Source organism: Musa acuminata, chromosome BXJ1-11 (assembly GCF_036884655.1).
Source record: "Musa acuminata AAA Group cultivar baxijiao chromosome BXJ1-11, Cavendish_Baxijiao_AAA, whole genome shotgun sequence".
Classification (NCBI taxonomy): domain Eukaryota; kingdom Viridiplantae; phylum Streptophyta; class Magnoliopsida; order Zingiberales; family Musaceae; genus Musa; species Musa acuminata.
Genome location: NC_088337.1, coordinates 6,483,671 through 6,501,327, shown reverse-complemented (window position 1 = coordinate 6,501,327; position 17,657 = coordinate 6,483,671). Strand labels below are relative to the sequence as shown.

At 39.7% G+C, this 17,657-nt stretch overlaps 4 protein-coding genes across 5 annotated transcripts; all 4 read left to right on the top strand.

The window, feature by feature from the left end:
* Positions 1-1,027: 1,027 nt before the first annotated feature.
* Positions 1,028-3,843, top strand: LOC135597076 (large ribosomal subunit protein eL13z-like). The gene is made up of 5 exons (XM_065089538.1): positions 1,028-1,163; positions 1,393-1,513; positions 1,671-1,804; positions 3,195-3,353; positions 3,450-3,843. The coding sequence occupies exons 2-5, from the start codon at positions 1,405-1,407 to the stop codon at positions 3,669-3,671; spliced, it is 624 nt and encodes a 207-aa protein (XP_064945610.1). The 5' UTR covers positions 1,028-1,163; positions 1,393-1,404; the 3' UTR covers positions 3,672-3,843.
* A 592-nt stretch (positions 3,844-4,435) lies between these two features.
* Positions 4,436-9,811, top strand: LOC103970671 (protein VASCULATURE COMPLEXITY AND CONNECTIVITY). Its single transcript, XM_009384546.3, has 3 exons — positions 4,436-4,592; positions 6,730-6,932; positions 9,108-9,811. The coding sequence occupies exons 1-3, from the start codon at positions 4,497-4,499 to the stop codon at positions 9,427-9,429; spliced, it is 621 nt and encodes a 206-aa protein (XP_009382821.1). The 5' UTR covers positions 4,436-4,496; the 3' UTR covers positions 9,430-9,811.
* A 962-nt stretch (positions 9,812-10,773) lies between these two features.
* On the top strand, positions 10,774-14,204 carry LOC103970670 (E3 ubiquitin-protein ligase SINAT2). 2 transcript variants are annotated; one of them, XM_009384545.3, is made up of 4 exons: positions 10,774-10,932; positions 11,540-11,839; positions 12,934-13,320; positions 13,714-14,204. In XM_009384545.3, exons 2-4 carry the CDS (start codon positions 11,651-11,653, stop codon positions 14,032-14,034), a joined length of 897 nt encoding a protein of 298 aa, XP_009382820.1. In that variant the 5' UTR covers positions 10,774-10,932; positions 11,540-11,650; the 3' UTR covers positions 14,035-14,204. The 2 variants fall into 2 exon arrangements, with proteins under 2 accessions (XP_009382820.1, XP_018675627.1); XM_018820082.2 differs by lacking the exon at positions 10,774-10,932 and adding an exon at positions 10,954-11,449.
* A 1,194-nt stretch (positions 14,205-15,398) lies between these two features.
* On the top strand, positions 15,399-16,975 carry LOC135596577 (uncharacterized). Its single transcript, XM_065088628.1, has 2 exons — positions 15,399-15,574; positions 15,655-16,975. Exons 1-2 carry the CDS (start codon positions 15,399-15,401, stop codon positions 16,892-16,894), a joined length of 1,416 nt encoding a protein of 471 aa, XP_064944700.1. The 3' UTR covers positions 16,895-16,975.
* Positions 16,976-17,657: the final 682 nt, after the last annotated feature.

The following is a 17,657-nucleotide window of genomic DNA, read 5'->3' as shown; positions in this document are numbered from 1 at the left end:
TCCCAAGGATTTCTCAAAGAGAAGAAAAAGAAGTGTGGAGATGAGTATAGGAGATCATTAACTTGAAGATTTAAGTGGAGCCCTATATCCTGACATGCGATATACAAGTAGAGTTGGGATTAAAGAACTTGACTTTAGCTTATTAAGCATGCCTTTCTCAATCTAATCTACCTTCCAATAAAAACAAAATTCAACAATAATTTATTTAAATTATTTGCATTGAATCCTTTTTTGCAAGAATTTGTCCACTTTCATTGGTATTTTTTAGGATCGTTTTGTACAAACAATCAAGAGGTCAATAATTAGGAAAGAAAATAGTAGGGATTTTCTGTTCATCATGATAATTTATTTAAATTATTATTTTGTCATGAAAAATAGACTAATTATACATTATCAAATATAATTAACTAAATCTCGATCTCTATATTTTTAAAAGTTATATTGAGATCTCAATAAATATGAAAGTGAAATATTTAATCTCATTTTTCTTGACGTTATTGACTCTATTAACGAAAATACTGTAAGATTTATTATTGAGTATGTGCTGGCTCTACCTCATTTCGATTTATTACTGCGCACGCATAATATTCTATTTTTAAGTATATAAATTTTAATATATTTTTTAAAATATAGGGATCAAAATACTAAGGGTAACTAATTAGAAGGAATATTTTATAATTAGTCCTCAAAAATTTTATCTCATCCTTTTCTTTTCTTGGTTTGGGGAAGATTGAATTATTTTTATACATTAACCGTCCTCTTTCTCCCCGGTCTAAGCTGGTCAAACCCAACCTGATCGAGATGGACCGGATTGGTTCATCGTGGGTTCGGTTTGAAATCGTTCTCTCCACCATCGATCGACGTTGGCCGGTCCGAAGTAGTCATCAGGTTGGGATTTTCCAGGCCGAACCAAATCCCAAAATTACAGGTCGGGCAGGTGAGATTCGATCGAACCCAACCCAAATTGCAGAACTAATCGACGCCAATATGAGCCCCGATACGAACATAGCTCAACACGCGTCTCCATCACTAATCCGACAATCCCGGCCGTCCAATTTAGGGTTCTCCGGATCTTCTCCCATTTCAGCATAAAACCCTCGCGCGAGAGCGTCTCCAGTTATCGCGTAGTTGCGACTCCTTGCGGCGGAGCCGAAGGCGAAAGGGTAAGCCTCTCTCTAACGATCGCCGCTGACATCGAAATCTATCTGTTCTTTTCTTTTGGGTTGGGACGAATCATACTAAGAAGTTAGATATGAGGCTGTTTTTTGGCCCTATTTGTCTTGACCGAGAGATTTGTTTACATATGCTTTGAAATTTCATTTGATCTAAGCGTTTAGATGCTGTTGAGTTAGGGTTAATTAGATCCGTCGTTCTTCTTTCTGTGTTGAATAGAGGTGTTGAGCCATGGTTAAGCATAACAATGTCGTGCCAAATGGGCATTTTAAGAAGCACTGGCAGAATTATGTGAAGACTTGGTTCAACCAGCCTGCGCGCAAGACAAGGAGACGTATTGGTGAGCATCTTTCCTTACTGTTAGTATCTTTCTTCTATTGCTGTAGGTAGATTTCGGTCCTTGAGATTGGAGGCATTCCCTTGAACTTGTTGTTCCTCGTTCTATCTTTATTGCCCTCTATGTTGCTGGTAATGATGTCATCACTATTGCGAGCCAGCTCGGCAGAAGAAGGCTGTGAAGATTTTCCCACGTCCAACTGCTGGGCCACTCCGTCCCATTGTCCAATGTCAGACGCTCAAGTACAACATGAAATCTAGATCTGGCAGGGGTTTTACTCTCGAGGAACTGAAGGTAACAATTTTGGTTCTTTCTTTTCATGCGTTAATCCTATTTTTGGTTTTCTGTGTTGTGTGCCTATGTTTCTTGGATGCTATTCATTTTACATATGTTTGTGTGGATAGTGGAGAGATGATACATCGGCTGTTATGGAACAGACTAGTTTGAGGCTTATAGAAGAGAATGCATGGAATAAGGATTAATTTTCATTTTTAGGAGGTCATCAAAATTAATAAGTTTATATAAAAGCCTTAATTTTCAAGATTATAAAGGGTTGATTAGTTTGAGGTTTTGGTCTGCAATTATCACTGCTATTTGCAAGAAATCTAGTAGTTACTATATGGTCATTAGTTCCTTTACATTTTTTTATAATCTTTACATGAAGATTGATCTGGAAATGGTTAGTAGTGCTTTTGGCTACTTAGGATGTGTTTTGTGATTATTAGCAGGTCCATAGGGGCCAAAAACATATTTGGTTGATTGGATGAGAATAAAAGTATTGAAAATCTTATCAGGAGTGACATCAGAATATTATCATCGAAGAAATTGGTCTGTCACCTTGTTAAGATTCCCGTTAGCCATTGATCACAAGATTGCTGATAGGATCTTATTGATACTCATGATCTTTCCTATGAACAATAATGAATACACTGTTTGAAGGTCAACGTTCTTGAAAAAGCATGTGACTTAAGTCAAGGATTCCGTCTCTCTAGTTTGCGGTTATGATATACAGCAAGATGTTCATAGGTGCAAAACATTTTTGTGTGCAAATTTTCATTTCATTCTCTGTTCTCCAATAAAGACATTTTTTTAAAAACTTTTAGATGCTTTGTGGAGCAAGTACGTAATGAGAGGTAATGGTTACTACCAAGCAAATTTAAGATTCTTCATCTTCCTTTTAAGATAGTCTTTTCTTTATTTGTTGTGCGAGAATCTTGGGATAATGGGAAGTACCGTTTGATGCTATACCTTCGGCAATATTATATTTGATCAAACAGCGTAAAACTTGCAAAGATTCTTTGTATGTGAAATTTACTCCAACTGGTACAGTTGTAAATATTGTTTTTAAAAGAATTTTGTTTCTTAGTTATTTTTCTTCTAGAAGTAGCTAAAATAAATGAAAATTTTCTTGATTTGATGGAGTCCTGTGGCTTGGGATTTTGGATAAAAGATGAGCTTTAAATTCATATAAAATCTGGTGCATCTTTTGAAACCTTTCGTCTCATATTCATGCCAGGTTCAGGGGCACTGAGTTGGCACCAAATTTAATTTCAATGTTTAAACTCATAATCTTGCTGCATGACAATCAGAATATATTATTCCAGAAATTTTGCACCATATAGTTTTCTTTCTGGATGTATATGTACATCTTGTCAAATAACTGTTGTTTGTTTTGCAAATGCAGGCAGCTGGAATTCCGAAGAAACTTGCTCCAACAATTGGCATTGCTGTTGATCATAGGCGAAAGAATCGATCTCTTGAGGGTCTGCAAGCCAATGTCCAAAGGTTGAAGACGTACAAAGCCAAGCTCGTCATCTTCCCAAGGCGAACCCGCAAATTCAAGGCAAGCGCCGCAAACTCTCTGCCAAGACTGCTGGCTATGCTTAAGCTTTCACTAGTTTAACAATCCCTCTTATTCCATTATTGTTCATGTTCTCAGGCTGGAGATTCTTCTCCGGAGGAACTTGCAACAGCCACTCAGGTCCAAGGACCATACCTCCCCATCGTGCGTGAGCAGCCTTCGGTTGAGCTCGTTAAGGTTACGGATGAGATGAAATCATTCAAGGCGTATGCCAAGCTTCGCGTTGAGAGGATGAACGAACGGCAGGTTGGTGTGAGGATGAAGAAGGCAGCGGAGGCAGAAAAGGAAGAAAAGAAATAACTGATTGATATCATCATGCGTTTCGACTGCCTTCAACTTAGATTTTGAATCTTATTATTAGTTGCTGAGTTATTGTGATTTGGATGGAAAATTGAACTCCTGGAACGGGTGCGACAGTAATCATAAGATTTATGATTTAATTTGCAGCGAATGGGATGATTTATTATTGCCATTCTCGTTGGACCAAAAAGTTGTCGATAGTATGTTGTAGTGACATCAATTTTGAGGCGTGTTTTGGGTTAAAACACAAAAAAAAAAAGAAGGAAAGGTAAACAAAAAATGTTCGATCGAAATTTTATTTCCGAGTTTGAAAGATTAGTTATATACTTTACCCACTTAGTCCATGATTTTATTAGAGGCAAACCTCCTTCCATATATATCCTACCATTCAGTAAATTTTTACATGCATAAATATTTTAATTTGCATTTTGCATAATTTAAAACAAATCTATCCCACCCTACGAATTAGTTAACTGTTATTTAACTATTAATTGAAATTTTAGTTGATATTAGTTATTTTTTTTAAAAATAATGATTATTATTATTATTATAATATCAAGAATATAATACATTTATTATTATTATAGCTTATGTTTTCAATCATAGTCAGAACTAATCATGCATTTTATGTGCAAAATCTTATTACTTGGATAGATAGTTGCACTCAATTATAATATATAAGGGTAAATACGTTATTTTGAACTTGCAAGGATATATGTGTAAAATTACTTCGTTAAATCATTGCCCGAGGCAAACAGTGGACTCAAAAGTCGGTCCGAGAGTGGGAGGAGAGAGAGAGAGAGAGAGAGAGAGCGAGTTCGCCGGATGGAGAAGAGGGTGATGATTTTCTGCGCAGCCGCGGGCTTTCTTGGCCTTCTCTCTGCTGCTCTCGCCTTCGCCGCAGAGGCCACAAGGATCAAGGTTTGCCATCCCCGTTGATACTCACTTCTGTACCAGTCTTTTTCTCGTTTCTGAGCTCGGCGAGATCTTGATCACGGCATTGTTCCGCTTCTTGATGTTCTTGCTTACTGGCCTCTGCCTTTTCTTGGCTCTGTTGCTCTTCCTGCCTTCCGGGCCTGCAATTGGACGGTAGGGCTTTGATGATTTTTCTTCCCTCGGGTCCTCTCCGTCTGGGAAGGCGTGGCATTTGGTCCCGTGAGAAGGCTGTTTGTTGTCTTGGATCCAGCTCCAGCTATTTCCTCCACTCTCCTCTCTGTCGCAGTAGGGTTCAAAGACTGGATCTTGTTTATAGTTGGGCCTCTTCTTGGTACCGTTACTGTTTTCTTTAGTAAAGGTCTCATTTTTAGATTCGTGGTTGCCTACCCTTTCTTCGGGTGCCGAGGTGTGAGGTCATTAGTATTTGTCCTCAGTAATTTGGTTTTATCTCTACCATTCGTAAGGCTATTTGCAGGTATAGCTTTCGTATCAGGTGCAGATATCCCACAGATTGGTGATTGATTACACATGCGCACACAGATGTTTTATTTATGTCGCTTTTGCTATGTTCGAATGAGTGAGATCATTAAACATGTTTACTTCAAAGTTTCCATGCCTCAGAAGTGTAAGTTCTGAGTGTTCCTAAAATGTAGAATAACATCATTACCCTCTGATTTTATCTCACTGATTCTGTTCTCATGTATCCTAACATCGTCTCCTTTGCCAAGAAAAGGGCTAACTAGAACTAAGCACAGGCTAACTTCATCTGGTTAACGTGTAATTACAGGATCAGCTCCGTAATCTACAGTTTGTTAATTTTTGAGAAAAAGTTTAACCAAATCATTCCCCTTGTGAAACCAAATCAACCATACTGAACTATATACTGTTTGGAACTGGATCATGATAGAGCTTATGATCTTCATTCATGTGTTCAACTTCCAAAGCAATATAGCTTTGCTTATAGCATCTGTTGTCTTTGTGGAAACACGAACAATAACAATGGAGATTTGGCTGTAACCAGTGTTTATAAAACTATATAAAGTTGTAGGCATGTATACACACACACACACACACACACACACACACACACACACACACACACACACACACACACACATTTAAAGTTCTGGGCATGTTGACCATTTTCAGACCCCGTATTGGTGGTAAAAGATCCATATAATCAACCCCGAATGATTGGGACTTTATGAACTTGTTGTTATCTATTGATAGGAGTCTTATGCACTGGGTTCCCCCCTTCAGAGTTACAACTTTTGTGTCATAAACACAAAACATGAACAACTATTTTCCATATTTTCGAAACTGATCCTTTTCGTTTAGTCCAAATTTAATAAACAACCTTTTTCCTGGTTTTGTTTGATGATATGAATTTGATAGTGGATACTGCTCTTACTAACTCTCAAGCTTTCTTAACTAATCTCGATTTTCTAATGAATTTAAATAATCATGTATCAAGCTATGTTCTTGTCAATACTCACCATATATTGTTTTCTAAATCAGTGATGAAAACGATCAGCAGGAGCCTATTGTTTGCTTTTGAAAATTTTGCAGTTGCTGAAATGGATAATATTTTGCTGTCATTGTCAGGCTTATCAAACTTTTAAGGCCTTGTATCTCAGGCTTCCATCTATGTCAAAAACTGATCATGATTTGTAGCATCATCTTTTTCATGTTTCAACAAAAAATAATCTAGTATTTCATGCTAATATTTCATTAATTGTAGAATTCCAATTTACTACATTTTTGGAGTACCGCATCTTTGTGCTCTGTATCCCTACTTCAGGTAAGATATGTGCCTTCACTGATGATACATGTTGAGATTCCAATTCTTTTTACTTTCTATGGCTTAGACTAATTGTTGACATTGGTTGAGTATCTATTTCCTAGCAATTTTAAAGCATGACGTGCCTTATCCGGATTAACTTAGCTCTCTTGAATTTATTCGGCTTAGTTTTGTAATATGACTAGGTATAATGGCATCTAAATAATTGGTTATTTTTTATGTTAATCATCAATATTATGTGTTGGATTCCAAAGCTGGTGTGTTAATGGCACTGTTGCCATTTTAATAAAATAGTTTTTTCCTATGGCCTCTGGTTTTCAGGTTTCTGATGTGGAAACAACAACGCTAGGTGAATGCAGATACCCAAGGAGCCCAGCATTAGCTCTTGGTCTTATAGCAGCAGTGGCTCTTATCATAGCTCAGGCCATCATAAACACTGTAGCTGGGTGTATATGTTGCAAGAAGTATCCAAATCCATCAGACACAAACTGGACAATAGGGTTGATCTCTTTTATTGCTTCTTGGTGAGTTTCTGACCTTTAAGTTGATTTAAAAGTTGATTTTGCCTTGGTGCATTTATCCATATCACATAGAATTGTCAAGCCTTTGGTAAATTAGTTTCTTACTCATAATAAATATTGACATTGCTTTTTCATGATACTGTAGAATGAGACAAACTATCTTCTTCAAGCTATATGTTATTCATGTAAATAGTGTACCATAAGTTAATGTGGCTATGAATGTTAGTATTTCTGATACAAAGAGACAGATTAAATAGAAGTTCACCACTGCGAAGAGAATTGCAATACATGCCAGTTAATTTCTTCAATTACCAATGATAACTTGCATTTGTCAGAAAAAGAGAAAAAAAATGCATTTGTAAGCATTCTGAGATGCTGAGTTTTCTTATAGAAGGGCTGAATGTTATAACAATTGATACAAAAATAGGTGAAGTATTTTAGGCTGTATGTTAAATGAAGTAAATCTAACTACATAATTTCCATTAAGTATGGAAATCTTAAAGATGCCATCAACACTGTCAGATAAATCATATCTAAGGGGAAAGATTTGACCCAATATTCTCATTGCAGAGAGACTGGATAGCAATAAACCACAGGAAGATATATTCTTAGTTTGAAGTGTGGTTCTGTAAAAATAGATCCTGATGCCCCAATATCTATCATCTTAAGAGCGAGGGCAATCACAAGTGATGGAAGATAAACAGTCTGATGCTCCACAAACATGATTTTGTGTGGTTATGGTCTAAAGAACTTAAATATCAAATAGCTAGTAGAGATAAAATAGAAACCACACATCAAGTTAGTGATGCTTACATGGGCTAAACAGTGATTGCAAAGAATTTCTATCTAGACTTTCAGAATACTTCTAAACTATCACCCTTGTTCCTAGTTTCTCTTGCAGAGCTTCCTTTTCTTGTCCTTTTGTACTGTGAACAGCTTCATGCTTACTTAAGGCAAATTTCAAACTTACGTAGCCTTTGGCACCCACTGAAGCAGCCCTGGAACATTCTTCACTTTGGATGTCAATATCATGAGTCTGGACCACTTGTTATATGGAAACACAATAAACCATATCAAATATGAAACTTCCTTTTCAGTAATTGACTTTTGTTTGTGATACACTTTCTAGCCTTCATTATAGGGTGCATTATTTTGTTGAGTTAGAGTTGACTTGACTTCTCCATGTTTTTCTCTCTCTATAGAAGGATGAAGAAAAGGCGACAAGTCATACTTCATCACATCACTTTTAAGGTTAGTTTCTCATAGCGGCCAGACATGATGCCAAGGGGTAGAATTAGGAGCTCTGGAGTTTGTGGCAGAAAATTATTAATCGTTGGATTTGAACTGTTGTTCTTGAAGGGAGAAAGGAAAAAAATAACTGTTGGTTGCATCAAGGTTATGGAAATTACATGTAGCATATAGAGTTCTACAATTGGCTTGTGCTTGTGCTTAGAACCAAATATGGTTGGTTTCTCAATGAAGTTTTTGAAAAAATCAAGAATGTTGTGTCGAGGATTTCATGATAACCCTCACCAGACAATGGTGGCATCCTGCAGCATCACCTTTCCATACTTTTGCTGGTTGGCTTAGATAAATGTGGATGATTCACAGATGCGGAACTTGAAATGCAGCAAATATCTTTCTAGTTAGTGTATCCAACGAAGCAAAGTAGGTAAAGGGATGATACCCTAAAAAATGTGCCTGGTGGGTTTGTAGCATCATGAGCAGAAGATTATTATGGCAAAGGAACCATTAATATGGAATAGATATTTGAGGCTAGGAGCACAGAAAGCTGCTATTAGGAATTGTAGCAAATTATGGAGAGGATTTCATTGAACCTATCGAATACTCATTTGTTACACTAGGAAATTGAGTTGTTTTAACAAATGGACCCAAATGGTGATTCTATCAATGGCAGAAATAATGCACCAAATTCAGGGTTAAACAGAGAACAATAGATCCACAAAAACAAGGGTCACGTCACGATTGCAGTGCGCCGTGTGCAAATTGCATGTTATAGAAGAGCTCAACCATCTTAATTTATTCTCAAGTTCATAAATTAGCCTTCTTCCTGGGAGTAAAAATATCAGTTTCTTCATGCTTTTAACCACTGATCTTTTACTACTAAGTTTTCTGTATTAGTTGATGTCTTTGTTCTTCTTTTCTTAATTCATGCAGGGTTACTTTTATAATAGCCTTTGTTCTGTTGTTGAGTGGTGCTGCCCTAAACGACCGATGGGGACAGGAAAGGATGTATTTTGGTGAATTCTGCTACGTTGTCAAGTCTGGAGTATTTTCAGGAGGGGCAGTACTATCTCTTGCAAGTGTTGCTCTTGGGATTGTTTATTACATCTCATCGGTGTCATTAAAGAATGTGCAGCCCTGCAATTCGTCACAAAATCAAGACATTGCACTGGGTCATCCTCATACTACACCTCAAAGTCGGACGACCCCAGTATTTGTGCATGAGGATACTTATAATCGACAGCAATTCCCCTGAGGATGATACTTGCTTTGCCCAACAATTTTCCATTTCCTTTCTGTTCTTGAGCTCTTGCCTTCCGACATGGGGATTGCCACTCAAATCCCCATTACATGCAATTAGCTGGACCTTGGATCATTGTCGCGAGAGGCTTCCACATGCGGTGCTTCCATCACTTGTTGGCCGTGCATTCGAGGACAGCACTCAACTGCAGAATTTAGGATCGAATGGTAGCTTGTCAGTGGTAGATGAACAGCATTCAATTGCCTGTTAGCTGAGTGTCGTTACGATATTTTGCAGGCATTGGTGAAGTGTCATTCTGACTGTTGTTGTGTTACAATGTGTGCATGAACATGTACTGATGGACTCATCACAATTTATGTAATATGCTGTTTGATCATGCCAGGCTTGTGAAATGAAAACAAGGTGGGATGTGGGGTACAGTTTGTGTAAGAAGAGTCTTCCAAGGGGGTGTAGGTTTTGCACTGAGGGCATTGAATCGCCATGTGTGGTTGTTGTGCCATTGCTTGAGGGTTGCATGTGGTTGGTTGGTTCATTCACTGAACCCAATTGATTGCTTGAGGAATCTCCTCAGTTTGTACTCTCTTGCAGTAATAATTATTCCTGCAAACTTGAGTTCTATCCAAGAAATTGGACATAAAAATTGAATCTTTAGCATTTGGATTTGTATTAAAGGAAGTCGATAATTCGAAAATAAAATATTTTTTCCCTCATTATTATGCACTTATCTAAGTAAGAAATCATGATTGAATGAGTTTACTATTCCCCATATTTTAGCTTGATTAGAAATCCAACCCATATCTGTCTCTCTCCTTTAAAACTCTCTCACATTTTGTGCATATTAGATGCACTAGAGGACGAATGTGATGAGGGATACCAGAAAACCTAAAAGAATATTACTAAAAATAATAATAATTTAATTTAATTCTTCTTGATTAACTAACAATTATTATATTATAAATTCATTTTTTTTGTAACTATATATTTATCATATACAGTATTTATTTTTACATAGGGTATATATTTTTATATTTTTGTAACTATATATATTTTTGTAACTAATATAAATTATTATATTATTATATGGGGTTTTGGATAAAGATCCAATTACATCCAACAACATATACATGGAAAGGCATACCCAACCCAACAATTTAATTGCCACATAGTAAGAATAGCAATAAGAAAAAAATAAATTATATATATATTATTTTTATCTTTGCATGAAAAAGGAATTTGCCTTATTAATATGTGGAAGAGCTCCATTTTGGAGCTCCAAGAACGGACAAGCGGAGACCGCAGGAAATAAATAACTATAATACCAGCAATGCCAATTAAAGTAAGATTGGAAGCTATAGATGTACGCAGTCCTGCCCTCGCCGCGTGGGTCCTGTTTGCCCCTTTCCCCTCGCCTTCCTCCCCTTCGATTTCCCACGGCGTCGCCCGGAATCTGTCGCAGTTTGTTAGGTCGAGCTCTCCGGATTTGATTCCGACCCAAAGGTTTGATCTTTCGCTCCCTCCAATCTTCCTCCCTGGTTTTCCCCTTTGTTTTGAGGGCGATTCGGTTTATGTCTTGGGGTCAGTTGGGCGAAAACTTCACGCCGATGTCATTTGTTTTGGTCTGCGAAGTCGATTTGTTGCTTGTCCTGTTCTTGGAGACTTTGAGTAGGCGAAAATTTGATGTGTCGGTTCGATTCGGGTTGTTGTCGTAGATTTAGGGAGACAAGCCTTATTGCTTCTTGTAGCACTAACCTTCCTGTGCGTGGATGTATTATGGCCTATTCTTTCTTCTCTATTATCGGAAGGATTAATTAGATTGTCTAATTGTATAGATTGTCTGGCCTCTGATTCTTTCCTTTTCGGACTTCACTTTTTGAGTTTGCGATAACTTCTTCATATATTGCTATGACTTCTAAAAAGTTTCTATCCCTTGAGACTATTTAGTTACTATTTTTCATGATGGATTGGTCACTGTGAGCAATACATGGCAAGTTTGACATTCTCTCGTAATCTTGAGGTACTTTTTAGTGTGCTTGTTGTGTGTGTGACAGAACAAATTCTCAGATAAATGGTCCAAATTAGTTAAGATTTTATTGTCTCATCGCAGGCATATAGTCCAAGTAGAGAACTTGCTCTTTGGGCCACATTGCTAATTACGGGTTGCAGTGAGACGTTGGACTAGAAACAGGTTTCTGTGGCTTCTAAAAGCAGTGTGTCTATGGACATCCCTGAATCCCAATGGACAGAAGATGAATTCTGCGCTGTGGGTACCGAAACAGATCGCATCCCGTCATGCAAGTCTTCTGCCTCTTCTGGTGTTAAGGCGGGCATATCCTCCGGCAGTAGCGTGCATGAACTTCTTGAGTGCCCAGTTTGCACAAATTCTATGTTCCCTCCCATACACCAGGTGCTTTCTCTTTGGCTTCTTTTCTCTGTGCTGTCTTATGAATTATTGCCTTATGACCAAAAAACCAGGACATACGGTGTTATATTTGTGTGAGCTCACCGCGCTGTCCTTGCATTTGCATGAATTTTCAATTTGTTTAATAGGAACTAAACCATCTGTCTGTTGTAAGAATAAATCTTTTCTGTTCTGATACTGCAATTGGACTTTATCTTTCTTTTCATTGACTAGCACTTGCAGAATACGATTGATGGCGATAGGTAGAGGCGAGAAAAGAGGAGTAATTTTCCGAATCATAAATGCTGATGTATAGCATTGTTGCATCACCAAAGCATGTAATTATGTTGTTCCTATGACAACTGTTAGCTGTTATGTTGTTCTTACTAGTTGATGAATTTTCTTGCTTGGTGCATGAGCTGTCAGCAGAAAGTTATATAATCGGTCCATAACTGTAATAAACTTAATTGAGATTGTAGGACGCACATCAAAATATATGTTATCTAGATTTCTACATCCTGTAATTCCTGAAATTTTTTCCTTTTGTGGTTTTGGGTGTGTTTTGGGCTGGTGGGGGTGGGGGTGGGGTAGGGGGTGGATGAGAGATGGAGTGACAGAAACATGAGCAGCTATGCAGAATAACTAGAGCTGCCATGCAAATATCAAAATCTGGGTTAATCAAAGATATATCCATATTATCCGAAATTGAAATTTGAGCAGTTATGCAGGTTCAGGCCCTAGAATTGTTCAGCAAGTTGAGAATGCCTGGTTCCTGATGACATTCTGATGCCTGTTTACCATCCGAAAAATGACACACAAACTTGAGTAGCAGGCTCGATGGTCATCGTGACTTGTTGATAGACAGATCCTTTCTCATTCTTAATATAGACTGTGCATCACCATCATAAATGCAATGAGATCATACACAACCTTGGTAGGTGATTGGCGTTATAGTTCTCTACTTCGTAGCATAGTATATTCGATCTCAGTCTTATCCTGTATGTAAGGTCATGCATTTCTCTGTTTCTCTTATTGCTACTTCAAGCCGTGTGGTCATTTGCTGGTGTGGGCTTTAAATCTTCTGTTGTTCACCCTTGCAGTGTCCAAATGGTCACACTCTTTGTTCAAGCTGCAAACAGAGAGTACACAATCATTGCCCTACTTGTCGCCAAGAATTGGGAAATATCAGATGCTTGGCTCTTGAGAAGGTTGCAGAATCGCTGGAGCTACCGTGCAAATATCAACACCTGGGTTGCTCAGAAATACATCCATATTATAGCAAATTGAAACACGAGCAGCTATGCAGGTTCAGGCCCTACAATTGTCCCTATGCCGGTTCAGAATGCCTGGTCACTGGTGACATTCCGATGCTTGTTACCCATCTGAAAAATGATCACAAAGTGGACATGCATGATGGGTGCACATTTAACCATAGATATGTCAAACCAAATCCTCACGAGGTCGAAAATGCAACATGGATGCTGACCGTAAGCCTTCCCTTTTTTCAGAACATATGTTCTTGATGTCTCCATCTCCTAATATTGTTGCTTAAATAGCTTCAGATCGATGACATGAAATCCTAACGAGCACCAACATCTTGGAATGAGTCGTATCGATGCTAGTATTTATATGTTTACTCTTTCATAATTTTGTGGATTCAAAAACCAAAACATATTACTAGTTATGTAATGCGGCAGGTTTCTTGTCATATACACTAAAACATATAGTTTATTTTTTAAAAAAATTAGCTGATGTCTAGCAAGTGCTTTAATTAAATATTGTGCATATGTTATTTTACAAAGCTAAGCTCAAGTCTTCCTTCTAATGGGCCTGATCCATTTTAGTCGCCTATTTCTTACACTTGCATATATAAATTGCAGGTTTTCAGTTGTTATGGGCATTATTTTTGTCTTCATTTTGAGGCCTTTCTCTTGGGAATGGCTCCAGTTTACATGGCATTCCTAAGATTTCTCGGCGAAGACAGCGAGGCAAGGAACTTCAGCTACAGCCTTGAGGTGGGTGGCAATGGCCGAAAACTTATATGGCAAGGAGTGCCGAGGAGCATAAGAGACAATCACAGGAAGGTCCGAGATAGCTACGATGGGTTGATCATCCACCGGAACATGGCCCTCTTCTTCTCCGGTGGCGACAGGCAAGAGCTGAAGTTGCGAGTGACCGGTCGTATCTGGAAAGAACAGTAACATGTCTTCTGGCCTCTGTGGCTCCTAAACATCGGTGGAGTAAAGAGTAGGATCCTGGTTAGCTGGTAAACTGTTTCGGCTCTAGTGATTTAGCATGCATCTTTGGATATGTCAAAACTCTTTCTTGTATGATAATCTAAAAGCTCTGTCGATTCATTGTCATGGAGACACATGTGAGATCCACAACTATGGCCCTTTTTTGCCATTCCTTTTTCCAAGTTGAGGTTCACCAGAAGCATTGCAATAGTTTGTATGTTTGCTGAGTGCAATGGAGCCTTTAGTTCTTGTAAGTAATTATGAGGGTCTCCAACTCCATTTTGTTGTCATTTCATCTTTGTGGGTGTGTAGAGGTTGGGATGACCTGTTGCAATATTTGGGAGTTCAATTGGCTATAGCCTCACCAATTTTTGTTTATATCTCATTGCTTCAACCAGACAGCCACATTTTTTAGTTGATCAACCAAAGATGGCTTTTTGTCATCTTCTCACCTTTGCTTTAACATCACAAACTTTACCACCCCTATGATGCAGATCATATCGGTGCACACAACTGATCTACTTTGAATTTTTCATTCCTATATCTGATTAATAGAGTGATGAACTTGTCATGTTTAACAGCTGTTCTTTCTCTTTGTTTTTTAAGGGAAAATTGGGTGATACCTCCATTATTACTATAAATTAAAAGAAAAAGAATGCTCCTTGATGATCAAACACCAAAGATAATAAATTCTATTAACGTAAATCCATCACCCAAACCTGACATGAACCACCTGCAATAATATTATATGTCAAATGATGCTTGTAACATAAGGAAAGTTTCAACACATCATCATACCTTGTTTTATTCCTGGAATGTTCTTTGCTTTGCTCCCAGTTTATATGAGAATGAGTTCAGACAATTGACTTGCAAACCAGTTTCCTGGCCTGTATGGTGAAAGTACAAAGTACAAAGCCATGAAAGGTCCCTCTCCCAGTTTTTTGCTCTCTCTGCATGCCTGCACTAACCTACAAAAGACCTCTTCTTGATGCCCGAAAGTATCCCTTTGAGATGCCTCCTTCGACCAAAACTAAGCTGCTCACAGCCTCGAGAACTCCACACCGTCGGCAGCTCTGCGTCCTCCGCTTCTCCTTTAAAGCCACGCCCGTTCTCCTCTCAAACAATCCTTACCTTCCTCCTCGTCGGAGCACTGATACGTGCCCATGGCTGAGACCTCGGACATCCACGAGGAGATCGCCAAGTGTGAGGCCATGGCCGAGGATCGCCGCTGCGAGGATGCGGAGACGACTGAGAAGAAGAAGAAGAAGAAGAAGATTGTAGCAGATGATCACAAGGAGCAGACGCCGGTCGAGGCGCCGCCGGAGAAGATGGAGCTGGTGGGGTGGTACGTTTTCGGTTTCTGCTCTTACTTTGTGCACGAGTTCCTCGTTCCGGTGCTCTTCCCTCTCATGATCACCCAAAGAGCCTGGCCTGCCTTCGACCTGCCTCCTGCTCCGGCCCACACTCCGAGTGGTGTTGCGTGCTCGCAGAAGGAGATGACTCTGTGAGCTTTCTTTCTCCTAACGCGAATCATGTTAAGCACTGCTCATGACGAGACTGACATGGTTTCAAGGTATTGCACAGATATCAAAGGCTGGTCGACCGTTCGATCGCAGTGGACGGGTCCAAGTTCTCCCCTCTAAGTTGGACCACGGTCTCATGGGCGGTCGGCGTCGTCGTGGCCATCCCCATCCTCATGCTCATAGCGCATCACCTCGACCATGGCAATCACCAGCCGCCGATCCTTCTCGGTGCCATCGTAGCCGGCGGCTTCTCCTGCCTCCTCACTGGCTTCTTCAATACAAACTGGCTCTTCCCCCTCTACATCGCCGCCATAGCCGTCGCCAGCATCATTGGCACCGCCGCGCAGGCCCGTCACCTGGGCCTCATGGTGCGTGACCTCACCGGTGGCACCACGGGAAAGCGCCACTTCCGTCGCCGTCAGGCCGTCGGTAGCTGGCTTTCCTTGCATGGCACCGCTGCAGGCTCACTCGGCGCCGCCGTCATGGCCGCCTTCACCTACCACATGCTTCGGCGCTCGGACCAGCTCACGAGCTTGTGGGTGGTCTCCATCTTCAGCGGCCTCCAATGGCTCACCGGGATTGTCTACGCCGCCTTCTCAACCAGGCCCGGGAGTTCGACACCAACCACACCGACGTCTCTAGCAAGATGTGCGCATTTGCTCACAATCTTCAAGAATCCACACGCCATCGGAGGCCTCGCCGGAGTGTTCTTATCGTCGTTCGCATGCATGTGCGTCTTCGCGAGCTGCATGCTATTCGTCATCGGCGACCTTTGCATCGGACCGCCCCTCCTCCTGTCTCTGTGGGCGATCTACTTCACATTCCCGGTCGTGTCCCTCCCCGTGCTGCACCCTGTGCAGCTCTTCGCTCGCGCCGACGCCGTCAGCATGCAACTGCTGGGGTTCTTCATGTCGGCGTTCACATCGGGGCTGGGCTTCTCCTTCAGGGAGGAGAGATGGAAGCGGACCCACATAATTCTCGTGTGTCTCCTGCAGAGCACGGCCAACGGGGTCCTGTACGCGTTCGGCAGGGCGTTGCTGATGGACTGCTCCCCGGCGGGCAAAGAAGGGGCCATCGCCGTGTGGTTCGCGTGGGCGAGGGTGGCCGGCGCGTGCGCGGGGTTCGCGGTCGGAACGACGTCTCCCGGAAGCATCACGGCGGCGTTCGCGGCAGCGTTGTTGGCCAGCTTGGTGGGAGTCTTCGTGCTCATCTTTGGAAACGTCAGCCATGTGGGGGCGATAGTGGCTGCCGGCCACGTCAAGGAGGCGGAGAACGGAGATATGGAGGGGAATAGAGATTGAGAAGTCGGATTCGGATAACGATGGCTCCTCCTCCTCGTTGCTGTTGCTTACAGGAATTTGTCGGTATTTGCTACTAATTCTTTCGTTGGGGTCTCTCCGAAGTGATCATGGGAGAATAAATATGTTCTACATTATCATCCCTTAGTGCTTCCATAAGACTATTCAATTCTTTGTGCTTTATTATTTGTCTTTGTTGTCGGATGATTGATTCGAAAATAAAACAAAAGTTCTTAATTTTCATACCTCAAACAGTATCAATCAAGGAATATAATAGTTAAATAATTTATATTGAGATTTATATTTATATTTCAATATATGACATTAGTATTATGGTCTCTGTAGTTAAATAATTTATATTGAGATCCATATAGTTCTAAAAATAAAAATAAATAATTTTATTTTTTTATTATTATCAATTACATTGATGAAAAATATAACTTGTGACATTAAAGTGCAAATAGATAATTTTAAAATTCATTTCGTTTCTAATAATTTTATTGATAAAAAAATAATTTCAACACTATTAAAAATAGAAGAGATATTAAAATTATCCTTTTACATATTATCTTTGTATCGATTTAACATACGATACCACATATTATGTTTCCCGTTAATACAATTGATGATATATGGACAAATGAAATTATTTATTTCACTTTCAGAATTATAAGGATCATAATATAATTCTTTTAAGTATAAAAATTACGATGCTAATAGGGTCAAAACATAAAAAGTAATATGTAATTAGCCAGCTTACAAACTA

Bases quoted from the DNA above. Each gene is read 5' to 3' on its own strand.
- LOC135597076 (XM_065089538.1), top strand. From the start codon at position 1,405: ATGGTTAAGCATAACAATGTCGTGCCAAATGGGCATTTTAAGAAGCAC. The intron at 1,514-1,670 runs GTGAGCATCTTT...ATTGCGAGCCAG, and splicing joins CAAGACAAGGAGACGTATTG to CTCGGCAGAAGAAGGCTGTG. The intron at 1,805-3,194 runs GTAACAATTTTG...TTGCAAATGCAG, and splicing joins TTACTCTCGAGGAACTGAAG to GCAGCTGGAATTCCGAAGAA.
- LOC103970671 (XM_009384546.3), top strand. From the start codon at position 4,497: ATGGAGAAGAGGGTGATGATTTTCTGCGCAGCCGCGGGCTTTCTTGGC. The intron at 4,593-6,729 runs GTTTGCCATCCC...TCTGGTTTTCAG, and splicing joins CAGAGGCCACAAGGATCAAG to GTTTCTGATGTGGAAACAAC. The intron at 6,933-9,107 runs GTGAGTTTCTGA...TAATTCATGCAG, and splicing joins ATCTCTTTTATTGCTTCTTG to GGTTACTTTTATAATAGCCT.
- LOC103970670 (XM_009384545.3), top strand. From the start codon at position 11,651: ATGGACATCCCTGAATCCCAATGGACAGAAGATGAATTCTGCGCTGTG. The intron at 11,840-12,933 runs GTGCTTTCTCTT...TCACCCTTGCAG, and splicing joins TGTTCCCTCCCATACACCAG to TGTCCAAATGGTCACACTCT. The intron at 13,321-13,713 runs GTAAGCCTTCCC...TATAAATTGCAG, and splicing joins ATGCAACATGGATGCTGACC to GTTTTCAGTTGTTATGGGCA.
- LOC135596577 (XM_065088628.1), top strand. From the start codon at position 15,399: ATGGAGCTGGTGGGGTGGTACGTTTTCGGTTTCTGCTCTTACTTTGTG. The intron at 15,575-15,654 runs GTGAGCTTTCTT...GGTATTGCACAG, and splicing joins TCGCAGAAGGAGATGACTCT to ATATCAAAGGCTGGTCGACC.